We start from the raw sequence: 20,301 nt of genomic DNA on the forward strand, positions 1-20,301 counted from the left end.
AAAAAAGTTGTATTCTCAATCACCATTTCAGAGAGTCACATACTATTTACAGATAAACAAAGCAACTATTTAACTTCATTTGTCCCATTATTTTCCACACTTGCTCAACTATAGGTTTAAGTCTTTCTACTACACAAGTTATTGGCATTTTGTTGGATACCTGTGCTCCAAGAAACACTGTGTGATAGATGTCGTGTGATTGAGTTGCCTGAACTGCTTCCCCAATCCTAAGAAGTACACCTTTGTAACCATGTTTTCATGGCCCTGTTCTTTCCTAACCACCTGAGAGTTGTGCATTTGTGAGGTATTGCTCCCTCAGAGGGTCGAGGACACCATTCTAAGAAGTCATTATGGGCCTTGTGCGAGTAGAGAAAAGTAAGCTGGTCTGTAGAGGGAGAATAAAGCAGTCACGGGAAGAGATGCATTAGGCAGGGCTCCCACACTCAAATGAGTCAGGCAGGATGACAGAAGTAAGATAACTGAATTCAAATTCAAATTCCAGATTCTTTCAACTAGGGGCTCTCAAAAGTGTGATGCTCCAGCATCACCTGGGAACTTGTTAGAAATGCACCTTCCCAAGATCCACCCCAAGACATGTTAGAAACTCTGGGATGGGGCTCAGCAATCGGCATTTTTACAAGCCCTTTTGGGTAATTCTGATGCACGCTTTAGACTGCCTATCGAACTGTAGACATCTGACGAACAAATCCAAACCACAGTCTGACAATGGGTCACCTCTGTTGAAAGTGAAACAGAACACAGCAGTACTGATTTTTAACGACTTTCCAGACCCTAGTTCTAGTTCCCCATGATTCCTGGTAACCCAAGTCCTGGAGCTGATCTGGCAGTTTCAAAACACTTCTTTTCCTTAAGCTGGTTTTGTGGGCTTTTGTTGCTTGAATCCAAACAAAAATAAAACTGTACCAGTAAAATGAAGCAAACAAAATCTGCCAAAAAGGAGCCCAAGTTCTGCCCCAGTTTTGCCAAAAAGGAGCTGTGAGGCCTTAGATAAGTTCCTTCTCTCTAAGCTACAATTCTATCCCTTACAAAATGATGCAGTTGAACTGGATATCTCAGGGGCCTTCGCCCTCTACTATGCTGGCTTAGACACTGGCTCCTCTGGATAACCTCTTGGCGCTACAGATTCCTTATGAAGGTTCTCCTAAGTTTCTTTAGTTCTACCCATTGACTCCAGGCAGTTAAAGTAAAAAAACAGAAAATAAAAAGCACCCAATTCTTTCTAAGCTCTTGGGAGCTGAAAAAAATAAAAATAGAAAGCACTCAAGTCTCCATGTCTCTCTTTCCCTGTCAGTAAAAAGTGCAGTTTTATTAGAGGGATGCTTTAAATCATAAGGCTTATCTGACACTCCAATTCTTTTTCATGTTAAAATTAAGCCTTAGCATATTATAATTATACTCACTTCAATTAAGGCTGCTATCTATATTCCTAAAATGCATACAGTAATAGGATACAATTATGCTTGCCAAAAAATTCTATTTTTTTGCAGTTTGTTTCTTCAGAATAATGTAACTCATCCAAATAATCAACATCAAATAAAATGGCAAAGTATTTTAAAGATTCTACACAAGGGAAAAACCCTAAAATCGTAAAATAAATTGTAAGAATATCCTCTATTAAGCCCATAAACCCTGCATTATATAATTTCTTAGTTGACAAAGAATAAAAACTAGTATTGTTTTGGCCCTTAAATTCCCACCCAAATTGATTGTTCTCTGATGCTGAAACAAAATAGTTACCAAATGCTTTGATAAGCAACTCATTACAATGAGAACTGAAGGCTCCCAAAATAAGACAAAGATTTTCCTGTATCTCCCAGATGCCAGGGAAAGTAAAGGAAATATTTCAGCTTTCCATCCCAAGAATGAACTCTATATATGCCCTTAAAAAAAAAATGCCATAAAAATGATCAAGCTCAAGGTACAGTTTTTTAAAAGCAGAAAATGTTCCCAAGGCAGGGTGAAGAAAAAAAAAATTATTGAGAGAAAATGAAAAGAAACAAGGAGGAAGAAATCTTTCAACAGAGTAGAAACTGTTAGTCTCTCTCTGTCTCTCTGTGTCCCTGAAAGGTTTTGATCCAACCCTATTTGTTATCCTAGAAAAGCTCTCTGAAGAAAGGTCTCAGTGTAAGAACTGCTTGAAAGAAGCCAACCCCTTGGAAATAGGAACGGCTTGGCCATTTATTAATGTCAAATATGCTGCCTGCATGAATTAGTCAGCTTGTCTTTTGGAAGTCATACAGAAAAGTTCTTGTGCACCTGCCTGTTAGTGTCTAACACTTCTGGTTTTAATGACAGCAGTAACAACTATCAGAAAATAAAATTTTAAAAATTTAAAAGCTGAATATTACTATATTCTACTTTTGGAATAGCTGATTCATCAATTTTTAAAGGCTTCTTACTGAAATATAATTAGTGACTACAGCATAAAGCTTGCTCAGATTTAAAAAGACAAAACAGAGTCATTTTCCTAAACTGGCAGAATTCAACCAAATTAAAACTGACCTTAGAAACAAAGAGAAATGGAGCAGAAAAAGGCCAGATTTCTTACTGGCAGTACCACAGTGGCCAACATCCCAGAACTAAGAAAAGCTGCCAAGTGGAAGAGAAAAAATTAAAGGACTTTCCAAAAACAGCTAAGCCCAGTGCACACAGCATTCCCATCAGCCGGAGTCGAAGTGAGCTTCAGAAGCAACACACAGGTATAAGGTCCAGCTGTATTATTTATTTACAGCACAGTTCAAAGTCATTAAATCCAGTACAAAAGAAATGGCTCTCACTTCCTGGATTGGCACCAGACATCCTACCAGCTGCAATTACATCATTTTTTATCTATCTTCTGCTTTTACTTTGTGTAGGGTAGGGATGGGGACTTACAAATGGGCCAAAGACACTTCAACCTCAAAACCAAAGAGAAATCTCTGCTTGCAGAGATACAAAGAAAGTAACTCTCCCTCTTATGAAAAGCAATCAGGAACTCTACTCCAGTTATGAGGGCCACTGATGGTGTGGGAGAGCTATCAAGAAGATTCTTCCTAGACGTGGTGCAAAGACAGTGAGAACCCAGGAAATCACATTCATGGGACACTTGCTCTTACCGTCATCACCCTCTATTCTATCTCAACCTTGGCCCCATCAAATCTAATGATAAACAAAAGAAGGTAATTACATGTAGAAAATCAAAGTGAATGGGAATGTGGTGGTGTGAACATAAAAGAAGAAATTGAAAACAATCAAAAGTTTCTCAGTGCTGCTTTCCCGCACTGTCATAGAAATCTCTAATCCAATTCTTCATATGTCTAACTTCCAAGGAGCGGGCTAACAGCACAGACGTAGGATCTAAGGCATTCTTGGTGCGGAGATCTAAGTGGTGGGCCCCCTCTGAGATGGTGACTGCAACCAGAGTGTCTGTGATATCCTTAGTTACTCCACCTCCTGACCAGGGGTCTAGTTCACCATTGCTGCAAGTGAAAAAAAGAAGAAAAAATAAAGTTGTTAGTTTTTCATGTTAACACTCAGATAAGCTAGAAGAAACCTATTATATGTTTAACACCTAAAATTATAAACTTGTAACCTGGGGGATTTGATCTAATTTATCATATGGAGAGATACTTCATACTGGAGTTTTGCAATATTCATGCAACCAGGTGCAAAAAAAGAACCAGAGATAATTGAAGGAGGTGTTCCCACAAATCAACCTAGACTGTACTGGGATATGAAATTTAGAAACCTGAATTTCAATCCTGATTTCATTATTCAAAAGTTATATAATGCAAGTTACCTGACTCAGTTTCCTCATCTGTAAAATGGAGATAACATGCCAGGCGCAGTGGCTCATGCCTGTAATCTTTGCTCTTTGGGAGGCCAAGATGGTGAATCGCTTAAGCCCAGGAGTTCAAAACAAGCCTGGGCAACATGGTGAAACTCCGTCTTCTCGAGGGAGGGAAGAAGGGAGAAAGGGAGAAAGAAGAAAGGGAAGAAAGAAGAAAGGGAGGGAGGGAGGGAGGAAAGGAGAAGGCTGCATTTTTTATCCAATACAGTACAGTACTTTGGGAAACAGGATGGTAGATCTAAAAAATGTCACCAGGATCTGGAATCCGAAAATTTGGGCATTACACGAAAATCTTCATTTTACATTAGCTTTAAAGTTAAGGAAATGCTACTAGGTTTTTAGTCTCAGCTGGTTCACACAACACAATTCAGAATAATGTAAAGAGAATCAGTCACTGAAACTGAGTATCTAGTTTCACTGAGTAAAAAATCCAATACAACCACAGACAGCATCCCTAATAATATTTCTGAACAGTTTTGTTGAGATATAATTCATCTACCACAGAATTCGTCCATCTAAAACACATAATTCAATGGTGTTTAGTATACTCAGAGTTGTGCAACCAGCACCACAATCCATTTTAGAACATTTTCATCACCCCAAATAGAAACCCATACTCATTAGCAGTCACTCCCCATCTTCCTGCCTTGCTCTCAGCCTCAGGAAACCATGAATCTATTTTCTGAATCTATAGATTTGCCTATTCTGGACATTTCATGCAAATGGAATTAAATAGTAGGCGGTCTTTTGTAACTGGTCTCTTTCACTCAGCGTAATGTTTTCAAGTTTCACCCATGTTGTGGCATGAATAAGTACATGTTCCTTTTTATTGCCAAATAATATTTCATTTATGGATACATCATATTTTAGTTATCTCTTCATCATTTGATGCACGTTTGTATTGTTTCCAATTTTTGGCTAATGAGTATTGCTCCTTTGAACATTCACATACAAGTTTTTGTGTGGATGCATGATTTCACTTCTCTTAGGCATATACTTAGGAATTTCTAGGATATACAGTAACAACCTATTGATTAGCTACCAGACTACTTTCCAAAGGGACTACACCATTTTATATTCCCAGTAGCAACATTTGAGGGTTCCACTTTCTCTACATCTTCAACACTTATTATTATCTGTCTATTTTAGACATCCTAGGCTAGTAAGTATTAAATGGTATTTCACTGTGGTTTTAATTTGCATTTCCCAAGAGACTGATGGTATTTAAACATCTTATGTGCTGATTGGCCATTTTTATATCTTCTTTGGGAAAATGCCTAGTCATATCTTTGTTCATTTTTTAACTAGGGTTATATATCTTTTTATTTTTGAGTGAGAGCTCACACTCTCTTAACTTGTGTGTTGTAGAGTAACAAAGGCATGAGCTTTGGGATCAGACACACTTTGGTTCCAATTTCAGGTCTGCCTCTCATCTGCCTAATCTCATGGAAACAGATTCCTTAGCGAAAAAACTGGCACTGAAATACCTGGATCTAAATACTCAGCCCATTGCAAGCATTAGATCATTTTCCCCTTGCATGGCACTCTTGGCATATCTTTACCCACATACCACTTGAAATTACTTATAGAACATTTTTATGTGTGTCCTAATATTTGTTTAATGCAAACTCCATTTTGCTGGTATTGTTTACAAAGCCTTATCTATTCTAGATACAAGTCCCTTATCAAATATATGACTTACAAATATTTTCTCCCATCCTGTGGACTATCTTCTAACTTTCTTGATAGTATCATTTGCAGCACAAGTTTTTCATTTTCATGAAGTCGATTTATCTATTTTTTCTCATTGTTTATGTTTTTGGTATGGTATCCAAGAAACTGGTGTCTAACCCACGGTCATGAAGATTTATTCCTATGTTTTCCTCTATGAGATTTATCATTTTAGCTCTTATACTTAAGCCTTTGATCTATTCTGAGTTCATTTTTTTGTTATAGTATGAAATAGGGAGCCAACCTCATTCTTCTGCATGCGGATCTCCAGTTTTCCCAGCATCATTTGTTGAAAAAACTATTCTTTTCTCAATGAATTGTCTTGCTACTTTTGTTAAAAATCAATATGCCATACATATAAGGTTTGACTTCTGGACACTCGATTCTCTTCCACTTGTCTATATGTCTATCCTTAGGCCAGTATCACACTGTATTGACTGTAGCTTTGTAATAAGTTTGAAATCAGGAAGTGTGAGTTCTTCAAGTTCGTTCTTCCTTTTCAAGATTGTTTTGGCTATTCTGGGTCCCATATATTCCTATATGAATTTCAGGATCAGTTTGTCAATTTCTATTTTTTTAAAAAAAAGTCCAGCTGGAAATTTGACAGAGATCACATTGAATCTGTGGATCAACTTGAGGAGTATAGTCATCTTAATAGTATTAATTCTTTTAATACATAAACATGAGATGTCTTTCCATTTAAAGGAAGCAATTTTTAATGTCTTTGTTTCCAATGTATATATCTTGCACTTCTTTTGTTAAATTTATTCCAAAGCATTTTATTCTTGATGCTATTTAAATCAAATTTTTCCCTAGTATAACATATTATGCATAGATTGCATTCGTGTTTACAAAGCCTTTCACATTTGTTCATTGTAACAACCCTATAAAGTAGGTTTAATTACAATTCTTTTATAAAAGAGAAAACTAATGCCCAAAGAGGTTAAAAGGCTTGCCAAAATCATTTGATTTGGCAAATCTGAGATTCAAACACAGTTCTAAAAACCCTAGTCCAATGCTTAATTTTACACTATGTTGCATTTCAGTGGAACCATGACTGCTTTTGGAAGTCGACAGCTTACACTCTCTTGTGTGCTGCAAAGTAAGAAAAGCTTAGCTTTGGGATCAGACACACTTTGGTTCCAGTCCCAGGTCTGCCTCTCATCTACCTAATCTCATTGAAACAGATTCCTTAGGAAAAAAACTCACTGAAATACCTGGATCTGAGTATTCCACCCATGGCATGTATTAGATCACTTTCCCCTTGAATGGTACCTCTCTGCATATCTATACCCACCACTTGAAATCACTTCTAGAACATTTTATGTGTGTCCTGATATTTGTTTAATGCAAACTCCATTTTGCTGGTATTGGTTACAAAGCCTGAAATAAAAAGTCTTCAAGCCCACATTATCAAATACATGAAAATAATTCCCATAATTTGCAAAATCATCAAAAAATTTCTCAGCTATAAGTACAACCTATATACAGATGACTACCAAATAATGTATCTAGCCAGGATTGTTCCCCTAAACTTCAGAACCAAAGTTCAATGGTGTACTTGACATTTTTACATGGAAGTCAAATTAGACACTTGGCAGTTCCTGATGCTCCCCAAATGCCAACCAGCTCCTCCTGCCATCTTCTCCAATCTCTGTCAATGGGAAGTCTATCCTTTTCATTGTTCAGGCCAAAAAGTTTGATGTCACTCTTTAATCTTTTTGGTTTCACTCTTTAATTTTCTCATTGTTTAACACACAGTCTGTCAACAAATCCTGTCATCTATATCTTCAAATATATCCATAATCTGACCATTTTGTATTACCTCCACTGCACAACCCTGATCCAAGTCACCATTATCTCTAGCCTGAGTTACCATAATAGCCTTTTAACTGATCTTCCTGCCTCTACTCTTGTCTCCCTACAATTTAATATCAATAGAGCAGGCAACTTGATCCTGTTAAAACCTGAACCAGATAATGTCATTCCTTTTCTCAAAATGCTCCAAGTTTTCCCATCTCATTCACAGTAAAAACCTAAGTCCTCACTAGAACCAACAAGTTTCTACATGATTCAGGCCCTCTGCTCCCTCCCTGATTTCACCTTCTATTACTCTCTCACTTACTAACTCCACTCCAGCCACACTGACCTTACTCCACGTGAAGAAGAACATGCTGGGGACACTTCTCTTTCAAGGCCTTTGCCTTTGGTTAATCCTCTTACCCACCAACCTCATGGCTAGCTCCTTTACTTCCTCTATATCATTTTTTAAAAGTCACCCCTTGATGAAGTCTTCCCTGGTCACTCTAATAAAAAGTTTCAACTGTTTTCCCTCCCTATGACATTTTACAGTCCCCTTCCCCGGTTTACTTTTTTCTCCTTGTCACTCACACCCTTCTAACATATTTATAAGTTCTATCTTGTTTCATTTCCTATCTCTCAAACTAGAACTCCATGAGAGCCGAGATTTTTGTCCATATTGTTTATTTCTACATCTCCAAGTTCCTAGAAGCAGACCTGGCTTAGAAAAGGAGGCCCAAAAAATTTACTGAATGAACTTAAAAAGTGTCTAGTTGTCTGTGGCCTCATACTGGATGCCCATCATAGACATCTATAAATACACGTATGCAAGTTCATAAACATGTTGTAAATCACTTTGGTACTTTTTACGTGGGAAAGAAAAGTTGATATAAATGATTAATAGAAATATAAAGAGACTAACCTTCAGCTGTGTGTTAATAGTGGAAAGAACAATGAATTAATTCAGTAGATCTACGTTGTACATTTTTACTAGCTGCATGACTTTGGGTAAGTTACTGACCCCTGTGAACCTCAATTCTCACTGGATTATAGAAAAAAAATGTTTTTTAAGAAAGATAATACCCTTCTCTCAGAGAACTACTGTGAGGCCCAAGTCAAATAATATATGTGAAAATAAATAAACTATAAATACTACACAAATGAGTGATGTCATTATAGTTATTACCATACTCTGTAAGCATAATAAGTATTACCACCACCAAGAGGTAAATGAATCATGAAAATGTAAATGTACAAATTATATGAGAAAAAAACATTTAGGTACATTAAGTATATGTGTGTTTGTAATACAATCTAAAATTGCCTGCCCTGGCCAGGCACGGTGGCTCACATCTATAATCCCAGCACTTTGGGAGGCCGAGGTGGATGGATCACTTGAGGTAAGGAGTTCGAGACCAGCCTGCCCAATATGGTGAAACCCTGCCTCTACTAAAAATACAACAATTAGCCGGGCCTGGTGGGGCATGCATGTAGTCCCAGCTACTTGGGAGGCTAAGGCAGGAGAATGGCTTGAACCCAGGAAGTAGAGGTTGCAGTGAGCCCAGATCATGCCACTGCAATCCAGCCTGGGTGACAGAGCAAGACTCAATCTCAAAAAAAAAAAAAAAAAACTACACTCCAGAAGTGTACTTTTTTGGTTTTATTAAAAACAAAAAGGAACACTCACGTAAAATAGAAGCCTTAGTTTTCAACTACCAGGTAAACTTTTAAAGTAAACTACATAAGGAGTTGGATTCTCTTAAATTAACAAATCGCCTTTATCATTATTCCAAATTGACAAGCCCAACCCAGATAGGAAACTCTCCATTATTTGCAAAACAAAGAAGCTATCCCAACAGCCACATAATAAGCAAACTGCATTTGATTTAAAAGGTCATCTGAAATAGCCTAGTGGCTTAGCAACAGTGTTTGGAGTTGCTGAGAGACCTAAGATGCACATGGACTTGAATTTCTTGGTCCTAGACATGTGAAAGCTAAACCAGTCATTGGAAAATCTACAAAAAAAAAAAAAAAAAAAAAAATCCTGGCTTTCATGAGAGGATCTAGATGCCTGGGTAAAATTCCCCCAACAGGGAGCTTCACTTAGTCACTGGCAACAATTAATTTGCCTGAGAAATTATGTTAAACTAACCAGCTCCTCAGGGACTCCCTTTTGGATTTATACTAAAATAACTGAGAATGACTATTGGTAAAATAATGCCTACAAGTTGGGAAAGACAATAAAACTCCCCCCAAAAAACAATTGTGGAATAAAAAAAGAATTGCTGTAATGAGACTATTAACAGGTAAACAAATGTTTACTGAGTGCCTATTATATATCAGGCACTGATTGGGCATGGGACTCCACAGTCAACAAAACAGACAAAATCTCTGTTGCTTACTTCCACAATAATTTGTTCCTTGAAATAACCCTGTTAGGTACACATTATTATTCCTAACTAATATGAATTGGCAATTTGCCCAAGGCCATGCAGCTAATTCAGGGAAGAAGAAAAATGGCATCAAGGTCTACCTGACTTCAAAGCCTTAACAGAAAAATCTCCAGTCCAACAGTTAAAGATTAAACTTCCCAACCGGAAAAGCAATCACACTTGGATTCATGTGAGGCAGCCTAAGGAGAGGCCTGGAAACAAAGATTAAGATACCTTCCACAGGGCTCCTTGGACACTTTCTTTTTTTTAAATTATACTTTAAGTTCTGAGATACATGTGCAGAATGTGCAAGTTTGTTACATAGGTATACACGTGCCATGGTGGTTTGCTGCACGCATCAACCCGTCATCTACATTAGGTATTTCTCCTAATGCTATCCCTCCCCAACCCTCACCCCCCGACAGGCCCCAGTGTGTTATGTTCCCCTCCCTGAGTCCATGTGTTCTCATTGTTCAACTCACACTTATGAGTGAGAACATATGGTGTTTGATTTTCTGTTCCTGTGTTAGTTTGCTGAGAATGATGGTTTCCAGCTTCATCCATGGTCATGCAAAGGACATGAACTCATCCTTTTTACGGCTACATAGTATTCCATGGTGTATATGTGTCACATTTTCTTTATCTAGTCAATCATTGATGGGTATTTGGGTTAGTTCCAAGTCTCTGCTATTGTGAATAGTGCTGAAATAAACATACGTGTGCATGTGTCTTTTTAGAATGATTTTTAATCCTTTGAATATATACCCAGGAATGGGATTGCTGGGTCAAATGGCTCTAGATCCTGGAGGAATTGCCACAGTCTTCCACAGTAGTTGAACTAATTTACACTCCCACCAACAGTATAAAAATCTTCCTATTTCCCCACACCCTCTCCAGTATCTGTTGTTTCCTGACTTTTTAATAATCGCCATTCTAACTGGCGTGAAATGGTGTCTCATTGTGGTTTTGAGTTGCATTTCTCTAATGATCAGTGATGATGAGCTTTTTTTCATATGTCTGTTGGCCGCATAAATATCTTCTTTTGAGAAGTGTCCGTTCATATCCTTTGCCCACTTTCTGATGGGGTTATTTTTTTTTTCTTGTACATTTGTTTAAGTTCCTTGTAGATTGTAGATATTAGCCCTTTGTTAGATGGACAGATTGCAAAAATTTTCTCCTATTCTGTAGGTTGCCTGTTCACTCTGATGATAATTTATTTTGCTGTGCAGAAGTCTTTAGTTTAATTAGATCCCATTTGTCAATTTTGGCTTTTGTTGCCATTGCTTTTGGTGTTTTAGTCATGAAGTCTTTGCCCATGTTTATGCTTGGACACCTTCTTACTCAGCAACCAGAAATGTTTCACAGCTAGTGGTCATGAAGTACACAGAACAGACACACCTATGGCTGTTCTTTTACTTTGGGAGTGCTCTTTCTTCAGAAAAGAAGGAGAATTTTGAATTTTTTAATTACTTAATTTTTGCATTGTATTTCTCATACCTACCAAAGTATAGAAAAAGATTTCTTTGTAGAAGTAGACTTGCCACTGCTAAAAGATAAACCAGCATCTTTACACAGTCTTGCCTTTAAACTTTCACATGCTTCTGAAGCCTTCCTGAGCTGTGTATTTCATTCATCATCCTTATCAACAACAGGCACATTTATTGAGCATTCATTATGCGCCAGTCACTGTAGCAGATGCTAAAGATACAGAGATGATTAAGATGAAGTCCCTGCCAGTGATAAATTCACAATCTCATGGGGCAGATAGAAACGCAAACAGATAACTACCACATGGAGTGATAAGCGGTATTTACAGGTGCTACTAGAAGTAAGGGGAAAGTGGAAACCTATCCTCCCTCATGGAATATTTCTTGGAGAAGGTATGAATCTTAAGGAAAAAGGAAAAAGAGGATGAGAAAGGACATTCAGGGACCATTTCATGCCAGTTAGAATGGCGATTATTAAAAAGTCAGGAAACAACAGATACTGGAGAGGGTGTGGGGAAATAGGAACATTTTTACACTGTTGGTGGGAGTGTAAATTAGTTCAATCATTGTGGAAGACAGTGTGGCAATTCCTCCAGGATCTAGAGCCATTTGACTCAGCAATCCCATTCCTGGGTATATACTCCCTTTATGTTCTGTGGCTAGAACATAAAGGGCAAGGTGAAGAGTGTACTTTCATTTATTCATTCAACAAATATTTTTTGAGCATAGATATTTGCCAGATCTGGGCCAAGTACTTTGATGTGCTAACTCTTTTAATGCATCACAACAACTTTATGGGGTGAGTGGTATTATTATTCTCACTTCACAAAGGATAAAACTGAGAATCAAAAAAGCTTAAGTAATTTTACTCAAGACAGCTCATTCTACCTTTGTATAGCTCTTCTTGAAAGTCCTTTCTTACACTGAGCTAAAAGTTTCTTACATGGAGCTCTAATTCCTACCCACTTACTTTTCTCACAAAATATGCCCCCTTCTCCAATGATGATGATAATAGTGATGATGATGATGATCATCATCATCGCTTTGACAATCTGAGAAAGATAACATAAAAAAGCAAATGGATAACTAATATACTTGTAAAAGGACTGGAGGAAAGGAGCTTCTTGCCCTTCCACCTCCGGCCATGTAAGGGTGCTGCCTTAAGGTGCCATCTTGAAAGCAGAGACTGGGCCGTCACCAGACACCAAACCTGCCAGCATCCTCATCTTGGGCTTCCCAGCCTCCGTAACTGTGAGCGATACATTTGTGCTGTTTATATATTACCCAGTCTCAGGTGTTTTGCTATAGCAGTGCTAGTGGACTAAGACAAACCCAAAGGCTTATATTTAGGTCTTTTTCAACCCTCTCAGTTCTTTCAAGTTTTCCTATTTCAAATACCATAAATTTGGCACAATTTCCTTAAACATCCTAAGCAGACTTATTTGCTTAACTGTCACTTTATGAGACTGAGCTGAAGAGTATAGTTTTGAAGAATCCTGTTGAGAACAAGGAATACAACGTAAGGAAATTAAACAAAAAGCAGTTTTACGTTTTCCATTAAAGTGTCTTGCCTTTTATTTGGGGACAGGTATCCTGCTGGGTGGAATACTATGCAGACATAAAAAGGAATGAGATCATGTCCTTTGTAGGGACATGGATGGAGCTGGAAGCCATTATCCTCAGCAAACTAATGCAGGAACAGAAAACCAAACACTGCATGTTCTCATTTATAAGTGGGAGCTGAACAATGAGAACACATGGATACAGGGAGGGGAACAACACACACTGGGGTCTGTCAGTGGGTGGAGTGGGGGGAAAGAGAGCATTAAGAAAAACAGCTAAGGCCAGGCACAGTGGCTCATGCCTGTAATCCCAGCACTTTGGGAGGCCGAGGCAGGCAGATCGCCTGAGGTCAGGAGTTTGGGACCAGCCTGGCCAGCGTGGTGAAACCCCATCTCTACTAAAAATACAAAAATTAGCCAGGTGAGCTGTAGTCCCAGCTACTTGGGAAGCTGAGGCAAGAGAATGGCTTGAATCCAGGAGGCGGAGGTTGCAGTGAGCCAAGATCATGCCATTGCACTCCAGCCTGGGCGACAAGAGCAAAACTCTATCTCAAAAGAAAAAGAAAAATAGCTAATGCGTGCTGGATTTAACATCTAGGTGATGGGTTGATAGGTGCAGCAAACCACCATGGTGCACGTTTACCTATGTAACAAACCCGCACATCCTACACATGTACCCCAGAATTTAAAAATTAAAATTAAAAATTAAAAAAGAAAATAGAATGAGTCTAATAAGTCTAATAAGAGTCTAATATGAGGCCTTTTTTTGCAAAGTGGGCAGTGCCACTAGCCTAAACTCAGAGTCAACTTCCAGGCAAACAGCTCTCCTCATCCCTAAAAGCTTTTGGCTATGTACCAAAGGCCAAATTTGACTTATTTAAAAGAATTTGTAGAGCACAGTGGTCGGAGAGGTACTGGCAGGAGCAGCAATGCTGCCAGGGGCCTGGGGCTGGGCTGTCCGAGTTCCCATGTGCTGAGCCCACTTGAGCCACAGCCACGTCCGGGGATGAGACAGTTTTTGATCCTACTATGAGCAAGAAGAAAAAGAAGAATCCCTTTATGTTAGATGAGGAAGGGGATACACAAACAGAGAAAAACCAGCCCAAGAAGTGGAACCAGAACCAGCTGAGGACAATGATGTAGAAGCCAATGAAGACGACGGTAGGAAAAAAGACATTTCTGATGTTCTAGATGACTTGAACTTCTTTAATCAGAAGAAAAAGGAGAAAAAAAAGACATTTGATACTGATAAAGCTGAAGAAGTTGTAAAGGATCTTAAGATTGAAAGTGATGTTCAAGAACCAGATGAACCAGAGGAGGCCCTTGACATTATGCTTGGCAATAAAAAGAAGAATGTCAAGTTCCCAGATGAGGATGGAATACTAAAGACACAGCTCTAGCCGGGCATGGTGGCTCATGCCTGTAATCCCAGCATTTTGGGAGGCCGAGTCAGGTGGATCACAAGGTCAGGAAATCGAGACCATCCTGGCTAACATGGTTGAAACCCCATCTCTACTAAAAATACAAAAAATTAGCTGGGCGTGGTGGTGGGAGCCTGTAGTCCCAGCTACTTGGGAGGCTGAGGCAGGAGAATGGTGTGAACCCAGGAGGCGGAGGTTGCAGTGAGCAGAGATTGTGCCACTGCACTCCAGCCTGGGTGACAGGGTGAGACTCCATCTCAAAAAAAAAAAAAAAAAAAAAAGACACAGCTCTAGAAGATGAAGACAGCAAAAAAGACGATGCTGTCTCATTCAGCAATCAGATAGGCCCTGAGAGGTAGGTCAGAAAGAGACTGCACATATGAGGAGCTACTGGATCATGTGTTCAACATTATAAGGGGAAAGAATCCAGACACAGTTGCTTGAAAGAAAAGGAAATTCACCATGAAACCTCTACAGGTCGTCCAAGTAGGAACCAAGAAAACTCCTTTCATCAACTTTATGGATATCTGTAAACTATTACATCAACATCCCAAATGTCTCCTTGCATTTTTTTCATTTTTTTTTTGTTTTGTTTTTATGGTTTTTGGGGGGTTTTTGTTTGTTTGCTTTTTGAGACAAGATCTGGCTCTATTGCCCAGGCTAGAGTGTAGTGGTGCAATCTCAGCTCACTATAACCTCCACCTCCTGGGCTCAAGCCGTCCTGCCACCTCAGCCTCCTGAGTAGCTGAGACTGCAGGCACATGCCACCATGCCAACTAATTTTTGTATATTTTGTAGAGATGGGGTTTCACCATGTTTCCCAGAATGGTCTCAAACTCCTAGGCTCAAGCAAGCCATTTGCCCTGGCCTCCCAAAGTGCTGGGATTACAGGAGTGAGCCACTGCATCCAGCCTCCTTGCATTTTTGTTGGCTGAATTGGGTACAAGTGGTTCTACAGATGGTAATAACCAACTTGTAATCAAAGGAAAATTCCCATAGAAACAGAAAATGTCTTGAGGAGATATATCAAGGAATATGTCATTTAAATTATGGGGCTCCACCCTTATGAACAGAGTAGTGCCTCATAAAAGGGCTGGAGGAAACTAGCCCTTGATACATCAAGGAATTGTCAAGGTGATGTCACACATGCCAATCACCAGACACAATCCTGCAGAAGGGCATCCGACTCTATTTCTTACAGTGTGAAAGTTGTCCTTCTCAATGTTCTGTTGCCAGTATCAACACCAGGCTGTCACGGGCAAATAAGCACAGCTCCATGCCAAAGCTAACCAATTTGCTAATCACTAATTTTGCAAATTGTGTTGTGGAGATTTGGCTGGATAAGTTTGCCATCAGAGTGGATCTACCATTGTATTAAAAATGAGATTAAAAAGCTGCCAAGTTCTTTGGTGAGTAGTTGGTTGGTCTGAAATCCTTGCAAGATGGCGATGCTCAAGCTGGTGATATATCCATTGCCTACTTTAACAACTGTCAGAGAAATGCGACATGGGGTAAGGAGGTGCCTTTTAAAAATCATTCATAGACTTCTGTAAAATGCAAGATAAAGTTTTAACAGATTTTTTTTTCAAAAAATAAAAACTAAAACAAATAAAGAACTTCTAAAAGAATGACATTTACAATTTTAAAAATAGCTCTGGTTAACAGGTATGTAGTGGTATCTCCTATTTCTATACAGACTTGGGGAAATTCTTGATTAACTCGTTGCTATTTTAATAGCTGACAACCTAATGTTCAACTCAAAACACGGAAATTTTGAAGTCCCAGTCAGATACACATAGAGTCTGCTCAATTAACTCTAATGTGAACCAGTGGCAACTGTGTGACTTCTTAAGGAACAGTGTAATGTAGAAAAACAAACATGGGATTTGTAGTCAGGCCATGATAGAAAGCTGGCTTTATCACTTAGTAACTAAAACAAAGCTGGATGAGCTTTGGCAAGTGATTGAACACAGTGACCTTCAGTTTCCTTCACAGTAAAAAAGGGGCTATAAAAACTACTTCACAGGGTTGTTGTGAGGATTTAACCAGGTAATTTATTTAAAGTGCCTCATTTAGTACTTGGAACAGAATGAAGTGGGCACTTCAAAAGTGATGAATACTGAAAATTTTTTATTACCATCAACAACAACATAACAATAATAAGACAAATTAAGAACAACAGATGATGCTTTATTTTGTGCTGGAGAGTTTTTTTAATATTTAAAAAATTTTGTTGCTGTTGATTTTTAAGACTTTCATAAAGCACATTGGTAATAGAGCAAAAAATCCTATCTCTTCTCAGCATCCTATCTTTCAAGGCATAGGAAAACACGACAGGTAGCACTGTTGTATTCTATGTTGTTATATTGTCCAGCATTACCCTGGTTCTGTTTTTTCAGATATTCTACAAATGTTCCACCAACTGAAGTTTATCTTTGGACAGCAAAAACTCACCTGAAAACAATGTTTGTGTGTGAACTAATGTTTTTGCCTCCATACATAGTAGTGATCCAGGAGGGCCTTGGTCTCACACCCCACTGTTGAAAACAGTCATCAGAAAGTTCCTTTAAGTTCCATGAGTGAGGTTCAAACATGTCATCGACACCATTAGTACAAAAGGGCATGACTACTTCTGTGCAGGCCTAAGAAGCAAACCAAGAGAGAATCCAACTAGAAAAATGAGGCAAAAAGAGGTTAAATAAATTACACAAAGTCATAATGCTGGTAAGTAGTGAAGGCAGGGTTTGAACTCAGGCAAGGCAGCTTCGACGCCCTGTTCTTTACTTCTGCGCCATATAATCTCTCATTAGTCTTAAAAAGACTTGGCCAAGAAGTCACGGAAGTCAGGATTATATCCCTTCATAGCAAACTGCTTGATTTCACATTTATTATCACATTTAACCCTCAAAACAACTCTGCAAGGAAAGTTTATTATTATTAGTCTCATTGTGCAGATGAAGGACAAATTAGACTCCCTTTCTTTTATATGTCTATAAAATGCTTCCTTTGTAGGACTTATCAAGATCTATTGAAATACTGATTACTTACTTTTTTACTACACTAGATTTGATCATGTACTATTTATCTTTGTATCTTTGAAACCTAGAGGAGTGCCTGACACATATAAGAACTCAATATATATTTGGTGATTATTAAATGAACAAATGAATGAACAAGAAAACTTGTCCATAGTATCACAGCATAAGGTAACAGAGCCCAAAACTGGATTCAGGGTAGGTGACAAAATCTTGTGTAGCCTGATTTTTTTTTACAGCACAACTGTATCAGTGAAAAGTAAGTTCCACTTGGGGAAATTATACATATTTACCTGATAGCTCCAACCCAGTGTTCCCAGACTGCTAGTTGCTGTCTCTGAAATATTCAGGCATTTCACCTGGCCCGAATAATTGTAATATACATTCAGAGCTTGGAAAATATTCTGCAGCAGCAGTGAATCAGATACATTGGGATTTTTCAAATACTGGCACACTACCTGTCATTTTAGAAAGATAAATGGGGAAAGAGTCAGAATATGAATATAAAATGACAGTTTAATAACACAAAGAAGAAATATGATTTTGATCTGATCATAAAATATTCTTAAGCTACTAACCGCAGTGTTTAATTTCTCTCTTGGGTTTAATCCCCTCCATAAATGAATAAACCTCTTCAATTACTCCTTAGGCTATAGAAATAAACCGAAGCCATTTGCATGGTAGGCAAAGTCCTCTCCATCTACCATCTTAGCTTCCTCTTTGCTGCCTTTGCTCCAGCCTAGGAAAACCATTCCCCACCACACCAGGCTCCTTCCCCTTTGCCCTTTCTCACCCTGAAACACTGTTTTCCAACTCCTCTCCCACTCCACTAATGCCTTTGAACACCAACTCCTCTTTTACAACACTCAACTCAAATATTACCTCCTCTTCAAGGCCATCCTTGCCTATGTTTCCAAGTTGGGAAGAATTAAACCTCTCCCTTCTTGGTGCCTCCATTATACCCTGTACCTATTTTTATCACAGCCCCTGTAATGCTCTACTTCACTCACTTGATTTCAGAATGTCTCCCTCAGTACTTAGTAAGGTATCTGGTAAGTAAATGTTTGCTGAATGAATTACTATACTTTTATAAAAATGCAAAATTTATAAAATCTCATATGGAAAAACTATACCAAGTTCCAGCATCTGTCGTGTGATAAAAAGCATATGCTGCAACTCCCCAGCTCCCAAATATTCCTATCACTATCCTATAAAAAATGCCTGGAATCCTAGCTATAAAAATCAGACAATATTCAGGGTTAGGAGTAAAGGTGAGGACTGACTAAACAGAACCAGTGCAAACTTTCTTGGGTACAGAAATATTCTATATCTTAATAGGGTTACATGAAAAATGATATAATTTGTGTATTTCATGGTATCTAGATTTCACCCCTCCACCACCAGAAGAAGAACCATACACAAATATTGAACTCTTGTTAATGATAATAAAGCTGAAGTATTTAAGAGGAAGATGTCTGCAATTTACTTTAAAATTCATTTTAAAATAGGATAAATTAAAAGATAGATGAAGTGATGGATAGGTGAATACATATGTGACAAATCAAATATAATAAAATATTATTTATTGAATTTAGATGTTAGGTTCATGAGTGTTCATTGTCCAATTATTTTAACTTTTCCATATGTTTCAAATTTTTCATAATAAAATGTTGGAGAAAAATAACAGGCAATGGAATCATAGCTGAATAATACTAACAACAACAACAGCTAGTAATTATTAAGCCCTGGGTTTCCAACCAATACACCATGTAATATTCAAAGAACCCAATCAGATAGATGATTGTCCATTATTTTACATGAAAAAAAACCCTGATTCTTAGGTTAAGTCGTCTTCAAGGTCACTCAGTTGGTAAATAATAGGGCCTAGATTTGTTCCCAGCTGTCTCTGGTTATGAAATATACATCTTATCCATTATGACACACAGCTTAGGAAGTGTCCACCTGTAAAACTACAAATAGTCCCAGTGGCAAGGCAAACCCAGTAAGCTTGAATCTCTATTGACTCTGACATGAATTCAGTAATCTGGTCCTTTCCCATTTCATACGGAAAAGATTATATATATAATAGACTAGACCTGACAAAAAAAAGACTAGTCCAGAGAAGAAGCCAGGAAAGGAGCCCAGTCACCCCACCTCAGGGAGAGAGATTCTGGGCAGCAGGAATAACAAGGCCTGGGCTGGGGACATGTTCCCAGTCAGGAAAGGAGGGTACTGAGAAAGGATGCAACCAAACCCAGCCCCTCATCACAGTTCTGCCTGGCACCAGCTGCCAGCGGGAAAAAAAAAAAAAAAAAAAGGAAAACTGTAAAAGAGAAAATGAATTTTCAGGAAAATTCAATGCCTCTCCCCAAATATATTCTACACCACAATATTTCCATGGAATGTTTATTGGTACTTTGCGGAAAAATGTTTCCTAGCCAGATAGTTTTGAGAAACTGTATATTAGCAAATGTGAACAGTTTTCCTGACTGGTTGTTATTATTATATAATCTCAGATGATTTCTCAGAACCTTTAACATGCTCAAATGTAATATGACTTTCCAAAGGAAGATGGAGTGTGCATCATTGCCAAAAGTTTTCAGAACTGCTGAATGTGAGAAAAGTCAGAAATTAAGATGTTCAAATAATTGGATATATCTTTCAAAAGTAACTGTGAGATCATAAGAATAAGGAATACCAGGATTTAGGATGTACATGAAGAGAGAATTGAGCTAAACCGAGAGCTAATTAAAAGTCAAAATAGTGTTTATTTTGGAAACTCTCGATTTTTCATGGTAAGTCAAAAAAATACCTAACATTTGCATGGCACTTTTCTCAGAAAACATTCCTAGGAAATATGTCAATAAAAAATAACTCAAGACAATATGGAAATCAAGAAACAATCATGAGATATATTAAACCATCTATTGCCAACAGTTGATCAGCATTCTTTCCTGAACCTGGACACCAATTCAGCTCTTTC

At 38.2% G+C, this 20,301-nt stretch overlaps 1 protein-coding gene across 8 annotated transcripts in view; it reads right to left on the reverse strand.

Moving 5' to 3' along the window:
* Window positions 1-2,723: 2,723 nt before the first annotated feature.
* Window positions 2,724-20,301, reverse strand: part of PRCP (prolylcarboxypeptidase) — a 77,292-nt gene continuing 59,714 nt past the window's right edge. For 7 of the 8 annotated variants that reach the window (XM_009423827.5, XM_063783313.1, XM_063783314.1 and 4 more), the window contains 3 exons: window positions 17,612-17,776; window positions 16,738-16,925; window positions 2,724-3,479 (listed from right to left, as the gene is read on the reverse strand). In XM_009423827.5, the coding sequence (XP_009422102.1) occupies window positions 3,263-3,479; window positions 16,738-16,925; window positions 17,612-17,776 (570 nt within the window). In that variant the 3' untranslated portion in view covers window positions 2,724-3,262. Of the gene's footprint in view, window positions 3,480-3,799; window positions 3,949-16,737; window positions 16,926-17,611; window positions 17,777-20,301 lie in introns of all 8 variants that reach the window. The other variant, XR_010147296.1, reaches the window with a different exon arrangement.

The sequence above is a fragment of the Pan troglodytes genome, chromosome 9, assembly GCF_028858775.2.
Source record: "Pan troglodytes isolate AG18354 chromosome 9, NHGRI_mPanTro3-v2.0_pri, whole genome shotgun sequence".
Classification (NCBI taxonomy): domain Eukaryota; kingdom Metazoa; phylum Chordata; class Mammalia; order Primates; family Hominidae; genus Pan; species Pan troglodytes.